Below are 19941 nucleotides of genomic sequence, written 5' to 3' on the forward strand. Positions count from 1 at the left end.
TGGTAGTACAGTGGTTTAATGCACCCTGTTATTAACACAGCTGCCTGCAATTTCTGCAGGTTCGAATCTTACCAGGCTATTGCTTAACGCATTGTAAGCCGCCCTGAGTCTCCGGAGAAGGGCGACATATAAATCAAATTTAAAAAAAAAAAAAAAACTGCCATTACAGCTTGGCATCAATATGTTTTATGCTACAGAACAATGGCAATTCCTCAAAAGGAGAAGAAGGAAGTTGGGTAATTATTTTGAAGATGACAGAAAAGAATGCACTTGGCATTCCCAAAGCCAACTCTACACGTCTTCCTTTGCAGGAAGCTAGTGTTATAAGTGCAGTGGATCACCATATCCAAATCTATTCATCCAAGACTAATTTTATTTTTTTTAAAAAAAAGTAAGGAAACGGGAGGATTAAAGAAATAGGAATGTATGTCCTAGATTTTACACTTTCCGTGTTCTCAATCTGAGTTAGTTGCTAAAGGCCACATTCCACAGCAACCACGTAGGAGTGTAAGAGCCAAAAACCAGGTCAGTTCTGGGACAAAATTCAGGGCAAGTGTTTATGACAAGGAGCAGCAGATGGTCTACCAGTATATGCAATCTGAATGCCCTAGAGACAGAAAGCAAAACTCATACAACTGCAAAAACATCCTTGCTGGACTTGAAACGAGAAAACATGCAAGAGGCAGACAAAGGGGGGGAGGAGAGGAGAATTAAACCTCTTGTGATATCCAAGTCTAAGGACACATTAGTAGCAATGAACAGAGTCTCCATACAGAGCAACAGAGATGGAAAACAAATGGGTGAGGAAGGGTTGGGACAGGAAATACGTCTTCCCCACTCCCCTTACGTTTGCAGCCTTCAGGACCAAATCCAAAATGGTTGCCTTCACACCTCTCACAACGCTGGCCGGTAACGCCTGGCTGGCACTCGCATTGCCCGGTCTGAATGTCACAGTGGCCATTAGTGGAGCCCAGAGGATGGCAGTTACATCTAGGAGAGGAAGAGCATCTCAACATCAATGAACACAGGTAAGGAAACAAGCATCTGTGTATTATGCTTGTCATGTTCTGAATTTAACTAAATAAAAAACATGTTGCCCAAAGGGACGTAAGTATGGGATGAAAGACAGGTGTCATTTGCCTATACAGTTGGTCAAAAGGGAATGCAGCACTCACTGTAAATTAGAAAATACCTACTTTCTGTGAATTAAACCAGTTCAATAATGCAGATAAAGACTTTTACATTTAAATTTAATATTCAATCAAATGGTTTTAACACAAAGTGCCTATTATAAAATAAAATAAGAATATATAGGTAGTCCTTGCTCAATGACTTTTTGAAGTTACAACGGATCCCCCCCCCCAAAAAAAAGCTATTTATGACCTGGTTCCGAAATTCCAACAGCTGCATACACCCCAATGGTCAACAACTAACTGCCTTTTTGCCTCACTGCAAAACCTCACCTTTATGGCCAGTTGCAGTATTCAGCGGTCACTTGACCATGATATGTCCAATGATATTATCAGTGTAAAAATGGGTTGTAAAATCAGATCCTGTCATCATTGATTTATGATGTCACGATTTATGGTTGTAAGTCGAAGACTACCTGTATTTGAACTCTTAGTTATCTTCTAAGCCTTGGCAGAATTTTGAAAGCTTGTTTGGCAGGAAACTTGATGAATCTTCCTATCCTTCATTTTAGTCCAAGGTTTTTTGCTCCATATATAACCCCTCAGAAACATTATCTTCCTCTAAACATGAAAATTGACACAGATAATGGAACTTCCCAGTTATATAATAAAATCCGAGACTCCTTTTGGCTCTGGTCCTTTGCAAGCAGGACAGCCTGACCTCCGTAGTTGCAATGAATTTAAAGCAGATGAGGCACCCACACTACACACTGAATAAATGAGAAAGCCTGATGTTTGTTGCCATTTCCAAAGCCAGATACATGGGCTCCAGGGATGGTTAGATTAGATGCAGGCTTTGAAAAACATCAGGGAGTCAGGACAGATTGCCAGATCCTCACAGGCCTCCCTTTCTGAAGCCAGCATTTAAATATTGAAAAGAAGTAGCTTCAAAGAAGCTAGATTCTCAGATCAATTCCTCTGCCTCCGCTTTATTGTTGAAAGTTTCTTTGCCCTTAGAGAAGAGTTTGCTTTCTATTCTTTTCCTTTTAAATGATTTGCATTATCTAAAAGTAAAGTAAGGTAAAGGTGAAGACTCTTCAAGCTTATTGCTTAATGCACTGTAAGCCGCCCTGAGTCTCCGGAGAAGGGCGGCATATAAATCAAATTAAAAAAAAAAAAAAAAGCAGAATCCAAATTCTGGGGACTACCAGCAGATGTCCATGCAGTTTTCTCAGGAAAGGGGTTTCCTACTGTGTTCTGGGATGTTTTTTCACCTCCTGGTCCATCCTACCCCCTTGCTATTCTCTCTGGCTTCCCATTCAAGTATTAACCACACTGAACCCTGCTTAGCTTTTAGAGAACATCAAAGTTGACTAGGTGCTGCCATCTGCTGCAGACTAATGGGAAGATCCAACAACAAAAATAAATCAATAGTCAACGGCCACAGCAACTATCTGGTATGTTTGCACATTGTTCAGTTGAGAGTGCTACGCAGAGTAACAATGAGAAGATCTCTGCTTTATAGAGTTAGCAGCTAAATACGCACCAGTGGCAGGAGAAGCAGAAGTAACTGGGGAAGAAAGTGCACACGTGTAATTTCATTGAGGCTTCATTTCAGGAAAGGCAGGACAATATCGGGGTTTTTTAGGAAGCATAAATGGTTACAGGGGAGACCGAGAGGCAACCTGCTGCAGATGGCTTTCTTGAAAAGCCAAGTTGTAAATTTTTAACAGCTGCTCTTAACAAAAGCTCCTCTACCCTTGGGAAACCTCTCTGATGATGTCCCATCCATCCAGGCCACTGGTGTTCAATTCCTGCGTCAGGAAAGAAGAGCTCACCTTTCACAGCCACGCCCACTTTGCAGGTTGTAGAAACCTGGTTCGCAGGAGCTGCAGTCCCTCTCTGTGACATGTGAAAGGCATTCACACTGGCCTGTTACTTGATTGCAGCTTCTCTGTAAATTTGCCGTGCCGTAAGGATTACAATTGCAAGCTACAAGAATAAAAGCATAAAGGGGATCAGGATGGGTTTTCCAACCCGAAGTAATTCAGAGGGCAGTTGCAGGAAGCCTAGGGGGCATGGTGACTCCCATTTTCACACTTTGAAAATAGTGCAAGAAGGCTATTAGGCAAAGGAAATGTAGAGGCTCCAATTTAGTATTTCGTCTCTTTGCTCATCAAATACGTGCCTACATATTGCAATGCATCTCAGTGGGATAGGCTAGAAAGAATACTTGGCACAAGTTATAAACAAAGTGTTCTGCCAGGGATGGGGGTGGGGGAACCATTTCTTCTTGACCACATCACAAACAATCCATAAATACACAAGTTGGAAAACATAATCCCTCATTTGGATGGAACAGCTGAATCCTCCACTCTCTCCAGGTTCCACAAATTTCTGCAACCATTGATCGATGGACGGATGAGGACTTTAGACTACTTTGAGGGTGTAACTGAGACATCTTTCTAGCAGTCCATTTTTTGTGTGGGGCTACTTCAAATATTGAAAGATGCCTCAAAAGAAAAGTTAAGAGGACTGTACTTTATTTTATTAGATTTGCTCCTTTACATTAACATCAGACTCTAATACTAATTAGTTTAGAGGAAAGCTACCAAGATGGTGAGGAAACCAAGTTCTATAAGGAAGGGGAAAGGAGCTATCTTTCATTCAGCAGCCTCAGATTCCACCAAAGCTTGTGTGCAAACTCCACAGATGTGCTAGACAATTTCTGTAAGCATAATTTTATGAGCGCAGCTTCTGAAGGAAGGTCTTTGCTTGCTCATAAGATACTGGTTCTAAGGCAAGAAAGCACATGTCAAATCTTCTGTTACAGAGGCAGAAGAAACAAGTACTGGGAAGTATCTCCCAGCTGATCCCCTGGCTAAAATTTTTTTGGGGTAGGGGAGAGCTTTCCTCCTGATGAAAGGGGCAGACTGATGTCCTAGAATTGGACTGTGACAAAAGCATTACTAACTGAGAAAAAAAAAAACACCACCTACCTTTGCACTTATCCTCTGGATTCTGAGCTAAGGGATTCCCGAAGAAGCCATCTTTGCATCGGTCACAGTAGAAACCAGCTGTGTTATAAATGCACTTCAAACATTCTCCTGTCAAGCGGTTGCAATTCCCAACTGCATTGGGATCAATGTTGTCACTGCAGTGGCAGAGGCGGCAGGGCCTGGCGGGGCCATTTTGGCCAAGAGGATCTCCAAAATAACCATCATCACACAGCTCACACCTTTTACCTGTAAGCCCAGGAAACAGGTATATTAGAACATACAAAAAATACTGTAATCCATGCAAAAAACCCCCAAACCTTCCATTTTTCAGTCTCGACAGTGAAATGCTAACAGAAGTGTAGCCAATATGGGTGTACGGAAAAGTACAGACTTCAAGGAATGCCGAGGCATACAGAAACATTACAGGTAGTCCTTGACTTACAACCACAATTGAATCCCAAATCTGTCTTGCTAAGCGAGACAGTTGTTAAGTGAGTTTTGCCCCCATTTTATGACCTTTCTTGCCACAGTTAACTGAATCACTGCAGCTGTTAAGGTAGTAACACGATTGTTAAGTGCATTTGGCTACCCCGTTGACTTTGCTTGTCAAAAGGTCGCGAAAGGGGATTATATGACCTCAGGGCACTGCAACCGTCATAAATATGAGCCAGTTGCTAAGCATCCAAATATAAATCATGTGACCATGGGGATGCTGCAATATTCGTAAGTGTGAAAAATGGTCATTTTCAGTGCCCTTATAACTTCAAACAATCACTGGATGAACTGTTGTAAGCCAAGGACTACCTGTAATTGAAAAACCCAATAAATCAGCTTGCCCACTAAGAATACAGATCAGATGAGGACTCAGCATCCTTAAGAGGCATATATACTGTGTCAAAAAAGTGAAACAGAAGATGACAAGACCCTGACATCGATGTAATGTCATTTGGATTGGAAGACCTTCAAAGATCCTTCCAGCCTATGAGTCTATATTCTATGAATGACTAGAACTCTGAATGAGCTTTCCAGAGACCTGCTTATTTGTTATTCAGATCTTTTTCTACAGGGACAGAAACACAATGTGGCTTACCAGTAATACACCACTTATAACAACAAAAAAGGAAGAAAAGAAAGAAGCTTTTCCAAAGCCAATGAAAGCACTTAGGAAATAAGGATTGCATTTTCCATTCATAAATCCAGTATTTTAACCAGATCCTTTGGAAATAATGCTCCAATTATTAAAACACCCACTGCAAAGCACTGAAAATGACCCTTGAGGCAGTCCAGACATAAAACTCTCCTCTGTAGTTTCATAGAATGACTACGTTGCAACCTCTTTTAACAAGACTTAACTTGGGCAGCCACTAGAAAAGTTGCCAAGTTTCTAGCAATAGCTATGGCTTGCAAAAATTAGTTGGCATTTTCCTTTCATTGTTAGTTGTTTCAAGTTTGATTTCCCTGTATTTTAAGTTTTGTATCTGTGTTTATTGGCGTGAAGATGGTGATGATGGTGGCAAAAAGAAATAGAAGGAAACGCTGAATAATAAAACAGCTACAAGTTTCTTTTAAAAACTGTTCTTACTGATAAAAGGGAAGGGAACATAACGGCAGACTGACATGCAATATGGACTTCAAGTGACATGCAGAAGTTGCATAGAACAACCAATAAATTCATTGCTTTTTGAAAATGGGACTGTACTTACTTTTACCAAGCTACAGCTGGTAACAAATTCCAGAGTTAAGAAGCAGAGCAAAAACAAAGAAAAGGCAAATAGTACATAAACCATCATCTGACAAGAAGTAACATTAGAGGAATGGAAAGATCAAAGGATAAATGGAAACCAGAGTTTAACAACACAGTGTAGTAATGTTTCAAAGGAACTTCCTTAAACAACCTTTCCCCAACCTGGGTGTTCTCCAAATGTGCAGAGCTTAACTTCTAGAATTTCTGAGCTAGCAGAGCTTCCACTGACAATTTTGGTAGTTGAAATTCACACAGCTGAAAGGTGCCAAATTTGGGGAAATCTGGGATGTAAGAAACAAGACTTAACAGCAACTTTAAGAGGAAAAAAGCACAATTCATTTTATAATCTAAGAGGGAGGCAAAAATATTTGGGGAATAGGTAGATAAAAGAAGAACCTATTTATCATATATTTAGTAGGAGGCTTTTTGCTCTACATCATAGAATATTTCTCCTAATGGCTTCCAAATGTGAAATAGGTTACATGAATTTTTCCACTTTTAAAAAAGGTTTTCTACAAGTGCATAGGGCCCCTATACAACATGGGATCATTTATAGACTGGGATGATCCACTTAAAATTTTGAAAAGTGTAAGCATGCACTAAGCTCTGGATGCCACATTTCTGTAAAACCCATAGCCTCTAGGCAGGTTATGGTAATGGTTATCTAGCAATCAATTGATAGGAGAGAAAATAAAGAGTTAGAAGCAAAAGACTGGAGAAATCAGGATCTCAGCCTGAAGCATGGCTGTTCAGAATGATAAGGAAAAAAAAAAATAAAGAACACTGAACACACCCTCAATAAATCCAGCATTCAGAAATGAACAGCAAAGTTGATTTTGTTTACTTTTACGACTCAGACAAGTTGGGTCATGGACAGACACTCTGTGCAACCATCTGAAAGCTGCCTTCTCTAAGAGTGACACATTTGCCAAGATTGGCCAATTTCTTTATTCCTTGGGGCAACTCTAACATTGTTCAGTCATAAAAAAGAAAAAGAGTGTGATTTCTTCCACCAGCTCTAATGGTGGATGGGTCCACGCATTTTAAAAGGCTATTTTTTTATGCTTTCCTGGAAATTTGCCACACATGTTTTTGAAACAGGTTTTCCATTTTAATGGGCTGCAAGGTTGATTTCTCCACTGAATGGATAACCAGGATCAATGTATGAAATTCTACTGGGGAAATAAATCCTTTGAGGAGGGAGGGAGGGAGGGAGGGAGGGAGGGAGGGAGGGAAGGAAGGAAGGAAGGAAGGAAGGAAGGAAGGAAGGAAGGAAGGAAGGAAGGAAGGAAGGAAGGAAGGAGTTATAAATTACTATCATGTGTAATTATTGAGCCGTGGTGGTGCAGTGATTAGAATGCAGTAGTGCAGGCTAATTCTGCTAGCTGCTAGCAGTTCAGCAGTTCAATTTTCACAGTCTCGAGGTTGATTCAGCCTTCCATCCTTCTGAGATCGGTAAACTGATGATCCAGATTGTTGGGGGCAATATGCTGACTCTGTAAACTGCTTAGAGAGGGCTGAAAAGCACTGTGAAGTGGTTTATAAGTCTAAGTGCTATTGCTATCATCCAGTAATTTGTAATAGGAGTGCCTAAATGAAGCTCCTACATTTATATTTTTGGTCCAGGCTCCAGGGCTGTCATAGAAATTGCATTTCCAGAATGATTGATCCAGAAATTGGCATTTCCATCCTTATTCAAATAATTCTCCTTTGCTTGTTTGTTACATAAAAATGAGATTCAATATAACTGAATTTATATTTGAAAAAGTCTATGTTTGCTGGAAAAAAAAACAGAACGAATTCAAGTCCATTCATTACTCCTCTACCCAGCAGTGCAACAGAGCTTGCCAAAGCTGTGTCTTCATAATGAGAATCCGACAAGAGCATACCTGTGGTTCCAGCTGGACAACTGGTACAGACCACTTCCTTGGTCTTGGGAACTACAGCACAGCTTGAACCCCCGGGACATGGACATGGCTGGCAATCTGAAGAGGTGCCTGTGGTGGCATCACCGTAATAACCATCACTGCACTTCTCACAGTGAGGACCTGCAGTGTTATCTCTGCAGTCACATGCTCCTGGGGGATAAAGAGAGGAAAGCTTATCATCCAGAGGCTGAAACACTAGGGCAGCAGCTTTCTGACAGGAGATTCTCCTGATATGGCACAATATCCTGTTTTAGACATAGACAAGGGAAAGGAGTAGATAAAGCAATATGCTTTTATATATAAAAAGAATGGAATATGACATTTAAAAACTAAAATAAAGAATATTAGATTAGTAGGGCATTCATTCAAGGAGATAATCTAGGTCAATGTTTCTGAACCATAGCATCATGAATATGTGTGGACTTCAACTCCCAGAATTCCCCCACCAGTTGAAGTCCATTCATCTTTAAATTATCAAAGTTGAATAATACTGGTCTAGATAATCATCACATCCAGGACATCAAAGTGCAACAAAACCTAGCACTAACAATATCTCCATGATTCTCTTTACCAGATTCGGGGTTGCAGGTTTCACTGTGCTCATTGCAGAAACATGGCACGCAAGGACTATAAGGTCCGAGATTTGGAGTCTCCCTTCTGTAGCCCTGGGCACAGGTTTCACAGAACTGCCCCAAGTATCCTGCTGGACACATACAATTCTCCACCCAAGTTGCTGGTATTCCATGCCCAGGGTGAGCGCTCACAAGAGTAACATCATCCAAATACCCAGCACCTGAAGAAAAAAAACAAAGTCATCAAGATGAGTAAGATGTGTAGGAGATGTTAACAAATCTCCATAGCACAGTAAAGGAGCTCCACTGCTTCCAGGCAAGTCACACAAACTTACAAAGCTGGATTTGTTTAGAGTTTCCAACCATAGCCACATCAGTCATAAAAAGTTATTTTTTTCTCCTAGCTTTCGCATCAGCATTGTTTTCTGATTGGCTGATATGGAAGGAGAGAAAAGAGTTCCATGAACCAACATCTCAAGTGTCACCAATAACCTTGGCCTTCTGTTGCTATTCACAGCATTTTCTCCCATATTTTTAAATTGATATTTGGGAGGGGAGCAGGAAGTCTGTCTTGTGGGTTTCGACTTGACATAAATCCCCAATTGATTGTTATATCTCATTTCTATGGCTCAAGAATCCAGGATTCCCCGTGATTTATCATCTTAACAACATAAACAGAGCATTTAAACATGCACATGCACACACACAATAAAATACAATTATAGAACAACATCCCTGTCATCATAATTTAAAGCATCACGTAAATTTATCCAGCATCAAGCAATACTCGCTTCCAAGACCCTGAGGAAATATTGTGCGTTCTTAATAATTTGGCTGCTTTGTCCTTTGTGTCAGAATTGGAGATGACTGGGGTTGCCTATCAAAATGTATCTTTTGCACTGATCAAAAAGTTGTATGGCAAAATATAAAAAAAAATCATTGGGGAATGATTTTGATAATGATAAATCATTAACAATCATTTCTGATTGTTAAAACATTGGATTTACAGGTCATGCTTGACTCTGCCAAGTGTGCCACTTTAATGTGCTGCTTCAACGTGTTAACCGGAGTAGTCTCTTGATTTAGAAAAAGGATTTGAGGAGATTCCCTTAGTTCCCATTCAACACAATGGTATACTTCCATCCAAGATATTTTGTGAGCTCATTAACGTTTGAGCAGTAACACCTAGGCAAAGGTTATTTTCTAACAAATGAACCATGTGTTATAATTACTTCTTGGTCTGAAACCAAGCTAAGGAAGATGGCCCTGGCTGTCTTTTTACTCACTGGATTAGCCCTTCCTTTGCCTTAATCATGGTTTTGCCTTAGATAGCAACAAAAGGAAATTATGATGCTGGCTCCCCACATAATCAATCAAGACTTATCAATGCACCTCAATAGTTTTAAATCAAAGATTTTGTAGGATTCTATTCTTACTTTTTAAAAAAATAACATTTTAATTATAATTAGAAAGAAAAGAGAGTTATTATAGTTAAGGCCATAGGGCACATTTTCTTTTACTGTAAGAAGTTGCCCATCTCACCTGAAGTGACTCTGGGTGATATACAATAAAAAACAAGGATTACAACATTTTGCCAAACCATAATCAAATTATTTATCTGGTTCCTAATTTCTAAGCAAGGTGTTCAAGGAGTCAGTATTACTTTAAGACCAGGGCCTACTCATGATGTCAAGATACCACTGTGGGCAGATATCTTGCCTTTGTACAGTAAAGGCTGAGAAGCACACAGATGTGGCAACCAGCCAAACACTCTCCCTGTAAAAGCATGGGTGGGTAAGGAATGCAAGAAACTTATTTACACACACCATTCCTTCTGCATATATCCTCAGGGAAAAAAATCCTGGAACAACTCCCACCTTTGCAGATTGACAGATGGATTGGTATTTCAGAGCTGAATTAATGTTTCACTTTGAGGGAGTTCAGCAAAACCAGGCATTCTAGAGAAAAGAGCATTTCCTTCCCCCTTCTCTCTTAACTTTCAACCCAACCAGGGCTGGGATTCCTCTTCAAAACTGGGCTTGCCCTATAACTGCTGCCTCAGAACAGCTTTAAGAACAGCTCTGCCTCACGTACACCACAACTTCTATGGTGCTGACTGTTGATGTAAAGTTGTTTAAATATTTGGGGTGGTAGTTCCAGCCACAACCCTAGGTGATCCTGCACGTTAACAATAGAAGAATGTAAATCCTATCAGGATCTCGGTATTTTTTCCCTTGAGTGAAGTCATTTCCTCCTTAGCTATGTGGACCCTTTTAATGCAACTATATGTGTACAGTATGTGCTATATTTTTGGCAACCTAGGTGGCAAGCTACTTCATTCAAATTGAAAACTTTCAGGGATGAGGCAGGATAGCATCGTAATGAAAAAAAGTGAAGACTTCTAATATCCCAAATCTTCAATGGGGAGATATTACTATGACCAATTTTATGAAATAAGTAGAAGGATCGTAAAATGAAACAAGGAATGCTCTAAGATAGGGATGCACATTCTCTAAGTCTAATGACCCCTTTGGGCTTTGCGTGTTGAAAATCATACCATAAATGAGTGGGGCCACCATTTATGCAGTAAAATAGTTAACACTACAATATTTTTTTTTTAAAGAAAAGAAACAGGCATGGAACATAAAACAGACTAATCAAGATCCATCTTTCTGATAAAAGCAAAGACTTGTTTGAACGAAATGGTTTTTCCATACAACAAAACTTTGGAAGAAACACTACAAACATTCCAAGAATTCTGCAAGGTAGGTGCAACTGCAAAGAAAGGTATTTCTTAACATTCACTCAGTTTGATCATCAGCAATTGCCACCAACTTACTCCTCTCACTGTAGGTTCCACGAATCTTGATAGCTGTTAAGTTATGGAGCAGCTTTTGGAATTCAAAGGGAGTAAGAGAAGGCCTCCAAGGGTAATCTGTTGCTTCATGGAGCCTAAAGGGAAATAGCATTGAAACAGTTTTAAATGCCAAAGAATTAACCTGACTGGTAGACATGTTGCTTTTAAATAGGATTTGTCTTGATATTATTGGGTAGCAGCATCTCTCCCTTCTGCTAGCATTCAATAAAATACAAGTTCATATGCATTTGCCTTGTTTCTTCCGCTGTCCTTGGGCAAGTAAATAGGCACATTCACAACTTCCCAATTACTCCCTGCACTTGCACTTCAGACTAACCCAAATTAAAACTTAGGAAACAGCCACTGGTAGTTAGTCACCTGAACAGAGGATCCATCACCTACCCAGCAACATGGTCATAAACCACCCTACTGTAGCTATGGATATATTCTTGGTAAGGGCAGAGGTACTTTGCTCCACATCCTAACCCGTCAACTAAAAACAGTTCCCTTCTCTGCTGGTGAGGAAACAGAGGGAAGGTACATTCAAGGCTGAACAAGACTTCTGCATGTACTGAGTATCACTTACTCCTCACCCGTTCCCTAGGACTAGGATCCTAAGACATTTTTAATGCAAGCCTGATCAACCACGCTTAACCTTTTGGAGAAGAAATTAAGAATGGGGACCATAACAGGGGTGTCAGAGATGCAAAGTACGTAAGGCCACATCACAGACATAAGTAGCACCAGTATTTTCTAATTTTTTTTCTTGTTGCAGGTTGGGGGGAATTAAAACTATATTTCTCACACATTATTTTTACTCAAAGGGACAGGAATTTCAATTTTTAGCAATTCTGTATGAAGGAAACTCTAAAACAAGCATGAAGTTTGAGGACTCACATAGCTCTGGGGCCTGGAGTTGTCTACTTCTGTTTTAATGGCTTGCTTTCAGTCTGCAAAATCTTGGGGACTATGCTTTCCAGCAAGCCCATCTAAAATCATTCCAATGTCCAGGACAGGATAGGACAGAAAATTGTGCACAGGGAAGAGAATAGCTAGAGAAAGCTGCTTGAGTTTACTTTGAAACCAAGCTGGTTTGTTCATATTAAACTGCCTAGATGGGAGATCAGCTAAAAGCACATAAAATGTGTGGTGAGGGGAGCAAGAATGAGCAAAATCAAGATAAAGGCTGCTTCTTACCTATCAATTTGCAACTGCTGCTTTCAACCATATTGCTCATTGAACTCCCCCACACATCTTACCTTACAGATTGGAAGCTTCAATCAACTTAAAAAGAAATGCTGAATTACTGAACTTAAGATTTTAATGGAATGTTCAGCTGGGAACTCAGCGATAGTTAAATGCTTAGAGCTACATGGCTTTAAAACCAGAAAAGGAATAACAAGTATTATTTCTCCTCTATTAAAGTTAATGAGGTTGCAAAGTGCTTAGTTTTGGCTGGGTTGTCTCCACTCCCTGTTGTAGATAATTAATTGATGGGGGGGAGGGTGTTCTGCCCCAAATATTATTAAAAATAAAATCTTACATAACCATTAAATCCATCATAAAAGCAGATGACCTCTCAAGTATAGGAGAAAATAAATATTTCGGTATAGTGTACTCTGCCACATTATTACTATCACAGAGCAAAAGTTGATGCCTCCAAACAGAGTTGTATCCCTTAAAACTTCAGTTTAGTATTTTTACTACAATTTAGTATTTTTTTTCTTTCAAAAACTACAATTTTATATTCTCCCCCCCCCCGATATAACACATTTTAGTAATTTCTAATTCCCCAAGGTCGTATCAAAATCATTCATTTCGCACTATTTATTTACAATCTAAGGCAAAGAAATATTCCACTTATAGTAATTTGTTCTAATATTTTAAGCTGTGCAAATAAAAAACTTTAACCAGAATCTTTACCTCCAGGCAATTCTGACATTTTCCAGATTAGAACATACAGATACCTTTACCTGAATGAATATTTCAGAGTGTTCTCACTGGGATAGGAGTTGCCTTGAGCAATCAAAGGTACAGATACTCTTAGTCCAGCACCTTCAAGGACTATGTCCTCAGCAGAAAGGCGAGTGTCTCGCTTATCGACCCGAAAAGAGAATGACAGGTTTTGCCCATAACTTAGCAATTGATTTCCAAGGAATTTGCCTGAGACAAAAGCAACAAAATCCACATTCAAGTAAAGGTAAAAGGTAGAAAGTTTTTTGGCAAACATGCTTATATAATCTATGTATAAATAATCATTCTTCCTTTGTACCTGGTGTGCTGAAATAGATGGGAAAAGGTGTATCTGAGATTACAGATATTTCTTGAGTCTCAGGTATCCAGCGAATGGAGATTTCAGAGCCATCTCTCTGTTCCGCATGCCAGTTTTCCTTTCCTGAAAGTCACAAGAAGAAACCATCTTATGTTAAAAGTTGAATTCGCTCTACTTAATACATGAAGAAATAACTTGAATATCCATTTGCTCTGTGAATTCTATCATGAAAAGGAAACAGATTTCAACACTGATTGAAAACAGTCTGTTGTGATTTAAGAAACCTGTTACACAAACCATGTAGGGAGAAAATCCTGCTTCAGGGATGATAGAAATTGCCACTGCGTGTGTTATTAAACTGGTAAGAATAGATAGTAGACTTGATCTTAGCCACAAGAGTTTATTTATCAGATTTAGAGACTTGCCCAAAGTTGCTCTGTGAGTGAGATGGGTGGTCTCTAAATCTGATAAATGAATGAATAAATAAATAAAAAGCTGAGAAGCTTGTGTTATTAAGTGTAAACTGGAACAGAATAGACCTAATTCAGCCATCTGGTACTTGGCCTCCTTCACAAATGTTGAGATTAATTCTGCTGACAAAGTAGCAATGAAAAGAAAATATCAACCTTTCTAGTCAATGGATTTTTATTGATCATTTGATCAAACACAGTTTTATATATGTACAATGAAGTAGCTCCAATTTTTATTTTTCCACTCTTTTCCAGTCACATCATTTGCAAGTTATCATGAGCAAAACTATTGGCTTATCCTTATTGGTTACACATGTTCAGCATATTATTTCATGCAATTTATCTTCTCTCACTTTGCTTCTTACCTACAGCAGATAAATCTCTCCGAAATCAAATGTTTTACCAGATAGCAAAACTCACAAGCCAATAACTAATCCTAGGCTAATCTGGGAGCAATAACTCAAAATAGAGCCTGACATTGCAAACACATCCCATTTGGGATTTGTTTTATCTAGTTCGTGTAGCCTGGAATGGTTTGTGAGAGAGAGGTACATGGCTTAATATAGAATTTTTCAAACTATGTTTCATGGAACCCTAGGGCTAAATAAAGAAATAAATACGATTTTCAGTAACTAGTATTTGCTTCTTGATCAAGGATTCCAGGACTATTTTTCAATTGACAGCTTCTATGGGAACCCCCCACCCCTCTGTCGTAATGGATGGTTATCACAATGTCTGAACAAATTTTCACATGATAAATATGCAACAACTGTTACAACAACTGTTGCAACAACTATAAAGCTAAGGTGAGTCAATGCCTGTGACCTCAAGGCCACAATATAGTCTCGGAGGAGAATTATGGAAAAATCCCTGCAGATTCCTTGGCAGGATTTCAAAAATAGTTTGCCAATACCTCCTTGTCTAGGTATGAGAGAGTAGCTGACCAATGTCACTCAGCTGGCTTTTGTACCTAAGGTGGGACTAGAACTCCCAGCTGAGCCGCGCGATCATCAGAAGCTTTTTTTTTTTACTTTTAAAAACATTTTTTTGGCCGAAGAGGTTGTAGAAAAAATGCTTTTAAAAGTAAAAAAGGCTTTGACAAAACTAGACATTATAGGATTAAAGTGCAAAGACATCACAGTGGCAACAAAGGTAAATATTGTCAAGGCTACGGTTTCTCTAGTTGTAACCATGGCTGTGAAAGGTGAACCATCAGGAAGGCAGAATGAAGAAAAACAGATGCTCCTGAACTAGATCATTGGTCTGGAGAAAAATTCTGAAAATACCTTGGATTGCAAAAAGAACAAATTACTCAATATTAGCTGAAGCAAAACTAGACTGCTCACTAAAAAAAATGAATAATAAAGCTATGTTTAAATAGTTTGGAAATATTTGAAAACAAAAGACCCTGGATAAGATCCCAATGCTTGGGAAAATGAAAGGCAATTAGAAAATATGGCAAGAGTATTACATAAACACACAGGCTTTGGAGAATTCAAACAAGAATTGCTAACAGTCCTGATGAACTGATACCCATTGGACAATTAAGAGTTGGAAGCAACTGAATAACTGAAAAACAATGACAAAACTTGCTATTATGCTTTGATTAAGAAGAATTCTAGAATTGCAAAGTTTTTTAAAAAGCTGTTCTCGGCCGCACACCAGACAACTCTGAGTCAAGCTATGAAGCAACTGAAGCTGAAAGTTAGAAATTGTACGATACCATTGATTATATAACACCTACTTAGAATATTATAGCTTGTTATAGTATAATTACATGTTTCATTCTCCTAATTGCTCAACAAATTGACTATTTAAAGTTAGCATAGGCAAGTTAATTTGCCCTCTTTTATTTTATTGATTTCAAGTTTTGATTTTTATTACTGGAACACAAGTATGTTATATCATGTTATATTGTGAATGCACCAATGCTTCTGCTCAAAAGAAAATAAACTGATGAATGTGTTCAAAGCATTATGTCTTACATGGCATGGTAACCTAATCCAAGAAAAACTGAAGTTTAAATTTACCTGTTTGGAAGGTGGATGTAATTTTGGAGGTACTGTATCCGACGGCATTGGTACAAACAGAGGAATGTCCAAAACAGAAACAGGGAATACATCCCCTAGGATTGTCAGAATCCAGATTAAAAAAGCCAGGTTTACATCTAAAAGTAAAAGAAAACACTGAAATTCATAATCTGACTTTTATGTTTCTGCAGTCATATATTAAGGAAAGACTTTAAACTGGGCTAAAAGCCATATCTATAATACATTATATACACCCATAGCAGAACTTCATGCTAAAATGTGGTAGCATTTCCCTTCATTTAAAATCACAGCCAGCACCCTGAGAAAATGCTGTGAGATGAAAATAAAAGAAGGCAGAATTTACACTGACATTCTGACCACTAAGCAAAAGAAGCTTGGATTATAGAGATTTAACTATGGTGAACATATCATTGCTTTGACTATATCTGCGAACTGAAGGAAAGTGTTTCTACATATATGCTCAAGTACAGGGATGTTTAATGACCTGAATCTGTCACAGTCAATTAAATCCACTCCATGTTTTCTACAACAATATTATCATATTATGGTAATGCTAATATTTTCTATAGTAAATGCTATTGCTACAGAAGTCATTTTTTTCAGAAACAATAGGTGGAGTAATAGTTCTGGATGGGCTGCACTTCTGCAAGTTGGGCAGCAAAAAACTAGGCAGGCAGGCTGGAAGATGACACATCTGCCAACAGTGGCTTCCCCAATAATATGAAATTTCCAAACAACCAAAATAATCCCAATTCAAAATTTTCCTTCTCCACAATCTGGAATAAGAGTTGATGAGGACAGATCTACCTGGATACCTTAGATGTATCCAGGTAGATCTATCCAGGTAGCACTTAGCTTGATCAACCTCAGGATTTTCGAACAAAAACATCTGAGTAATCTGCATGGAGGTTGCTCTGATTTCCTTGTATGGAGGATACAAGAACACACTCAATTCAGCACTTGATTCCACCTACTAGAAATTGTTTTACCTTTCACAGTTGAACCCTTCCACATTGTCTTTACAAGTGCAGCGGCCTGTTTCTACATTGCACTCATCTGTGCTGCCAGCTGGATTGCAGGAGCAGCGCCTGAACAAGAAGAAAAGAGCCTAGTTGGAACCCTGGGAAGAATGAAGGAACCAGAGATGTGCAAATGTTCTAATATGGATTGTTTCATCCTCTAATAGAATATTTTGCACACATCTAGACACAGGTTTGTCCATCTTCACCTTTACTTATAGGACCAGGTCACTTTTACCTGCATCCAGCCTCCGTAAGAGAATGGAAGCCAGGCTGACACCTATCACACTTGTCACCCATCACACCAAGTTTACAACTGCAGCGTCCATAATTGTCACACTGTGTGCTGAGGGAGCCTGTAAAAACAAAATAAGGTTAAAAGTACTCCCTCATAGTGATTTATTCCTCTTCAAGCAAAGTTCTAGAGAAACATTGTACACTTTGGATTTCCCTTTTATATTGCTCCTTATTGAAATGCTAAGGACCATAAGCTGAAGTCAGATATAAAGTATAATTGCAAATGGGTAAACTTTTAAAATTTAGATACTTAAATATATGTTTAGCCCAAGTATTTTAAATGAGTGCTAGAAGTATGCTTAGAAGTCCTTTCCCACAAAAATCCACTTCTAGTTTTCTCTTAAAAATTCCTTTTGCTAAATTTAGAAAGGAGAAGCTTTTTCTGTCACAGTTATTTTTAAATAATAAATTCATTTCAAAAATATTTTTACCTGGAAAAAAATGAGGGAGGGAGGGAGGGAGGGAGGGAGGGAGGGAAAAATTAAACATGGGAGCACCAATATTCCCATTATATATGCAAACTTAAATAGAAAAATAAACATGTTAAACATCTATATTCAGAAGTTCTATTCCCAGTCTGCATAAGTAGATGGCAATATTCCATTTGAAGCTAAAAAAAAATGGAGTCTATATATTTGAAGAAAGCACTACATACAAATCATCAAAAGTCTTTGGTATTACATTAATTCTTCGATCAACGCAATTTCTTATGTTAAACACTGATCTAAAAAAATATGGATTTAGTTTCTCAATATTTCACATTAGTAAATCTGACAAGAAACAGGAAAAGGTGAATTTCACAGTGTACTTTTTATAATTTTGTAAGAGTACAGTAATGTCGTTTAGTACTTTCCTCAATTTCCACAAAATGTGGGCATTGCCACTAGTAATATGTAGTAGTTTGAGTACAATATCTCCAGTATAGTCTAGAAAAAAAATTGGTTAATGTAATGCATTTTAGAGAACAGCACCATTTAACAATAATTTATAAACTATGAAAATAATTTGAAATATAAATGCAGAAGAAATACTTCTCAAGATATGTTATGCCACAAAGAGCTCTAAACTGATTCACAGAATTCGGTAACAACTGGATTGCAAACATGCTGAGTGACGAAATCAGTTGCTACTGTGGGACAATTTTTATTACACTTCTTCTTTAGTTGTGCTACCTCTTTATTTCCCATATTGTACTCTTCATTTGGCATTCCCCCGCAATGGCCCACAATTTGGGATTAATCTCCATTTTACATTTGATGACAACTATATCACAAGGTAGAAAGAACTGAACTTCCATGGTTTTGCACCCAATCACCTGCCAAATCATTGAGTATGTATCTGAGGAATTTTATAAGATAAATGTCAGGGTTCCAAGCAACACCCCCAACTAAAGAAGACTATGAAGATAGCAATTACTCAAAGATCCATTTTATTAGATATGTCATATTGGCATATCTGGGAAAATCCAAATCCAGGGGTGGGCAAATGTGGCCCTTTTACAACCTGTGGACTTCAACTCCCAGAATTCCTGAGACAGCTTGGCTGAGTTGAAGTCCACAGGTTGTAAAAGGGCCACATTTGCCCACTCCTGCCAAATCTGAAAGTTCCCGGGGTTTTCCCCATCAAAAAGAAAGTCAAAGACCCATCCCCTGCACCCACATGTCGGTCACGTGATCTAATCAATCCACCATCCAACCTGGAGACAGTCCCCAGTCACTCCTACCCAAGTGCAGGCTGAACGTCCTTGACTCTCAGAGCAAAGAATGTTGTTATGGCTATGTATCTTCACCAACTCTTTGCAAATCCCCCCTCCCGTTTTCCCAGGCACTAAATGTGGCAGCCCTGAAGTTCCAAAGAAAAGATGACCTCCAGGGCTACAATAATTTGTGATCCAGCAGCAGGAATCTTGTGCTGAACAGCAGACACAAATATCTCCCCTCTCTCACTTTGCTAGCAGCTGCAAATTGTAAAACATATACCACTTCTGGATTATATAATCCAATGCACAAAAGAAATGTCACAAGGAAGTGAAGTCCAGATGTACATAGATCAACTTGCAAAAAAGTTGCTCTCAGTAGAGTCTGATTTAAAAAGAAATACATGAGGAAATCTGATTTGAAGAAATCAGTTAGGGCTTCCGCTGATTTGGAAGAGAACAAACATTTTTAAACACTCTAGTAGGGTTTTATATTCCTTTCAGGTCTCCCTTGTGACTTCATTCAGGACAAAGGGTAGAATAACTATGTTCAAGAATTCTGTAGAATCCATGTTCCAATAGTTTAATTAGTCACAAAGATATCTTTTTTTGTGTGACTCAACACTAATGATTTTATTCTGTATTTTTACTTGTGGTTTTCATTCAGAATTGGTTGATGACATTTAAAACAATCTTTATGCTCCTGCATTTTTTTTCTTCTGAAGACCAGGAGTGATGTCATCTGTGAGTCTTCTATTTCATTTCATTACATCTGACCTACAGTCCTTCAAATATTTTACAAAGAGAGATAATCTCTCTAAAAGATGCCAATTTCTGAAATTGATTCAGTAGACCATAGATAGAATTTCTAGACAACTTAATGCAATAGAGGAGCTATGGTCTCTT

At 38.6% G+C, this 19941-nt stretch overlaps 1 protein-coding gene across 1 annotated transcript in view; it reads right to left on the minus strand.

Moving 5' to 3' along the window:
* Positions 1-19941, minus strand: part of LAMC1 (laminin subunit gamma 1) — a 139358-nt gene that overhangs the window by 25355 nt on the left and 94062 nt on the right. Inside the window, exons 6-16 of the mRNA XM_034409644.3 lie at positions 17281-17398; positions 17013-17111; positions 16003-16139; positions 13503-13625; positions 13204-13393; positions 11213-11325; positions 8373-8594; positions 7763-7951; positions 4130-4375; positions 2969-3122; positions 848-990 (exon numbers count right to left, since the gene is read on the minus strand). Coding sequence (XP_034265535.2) covers positions 848-990; positions 2969-3122; positions 4130-4375; positions 7763-7951; positions 8373-8594; positions 11213-11325; positions 13204-13393; positions 13503-13625; positions 16003-16139; positions 17013-17111; positions 17281-17398 — 1734 coding nt within the window. The remainder of the gene's footprint in view (positions 1-847; positions 991-2968; positions 3123-4129; positions 4376-7762; positions 7952-8372; positions 8595-11212; positions 11326-13203; positions 13394-13502; positions 13626-16002; positions 16140-17012; positions 17112-17280; positions 17399-19941) is intronic.

This window comes from Pantherophis guttatus, chromosome 3 (genome assembly GCF_059756535.1).
Source record: "Pantherophis guttatus breed Tessera chromosome 3, ASM5975653v1, whole genome shotgun sequence".
NCBI classification, from domain to species: domain Eukaryota; kingdom Metazoa; phylum Chordata; class Lepidosauria; order Squamata; family Colubridae; genus Pantherophis; species Pantherophis guttatus.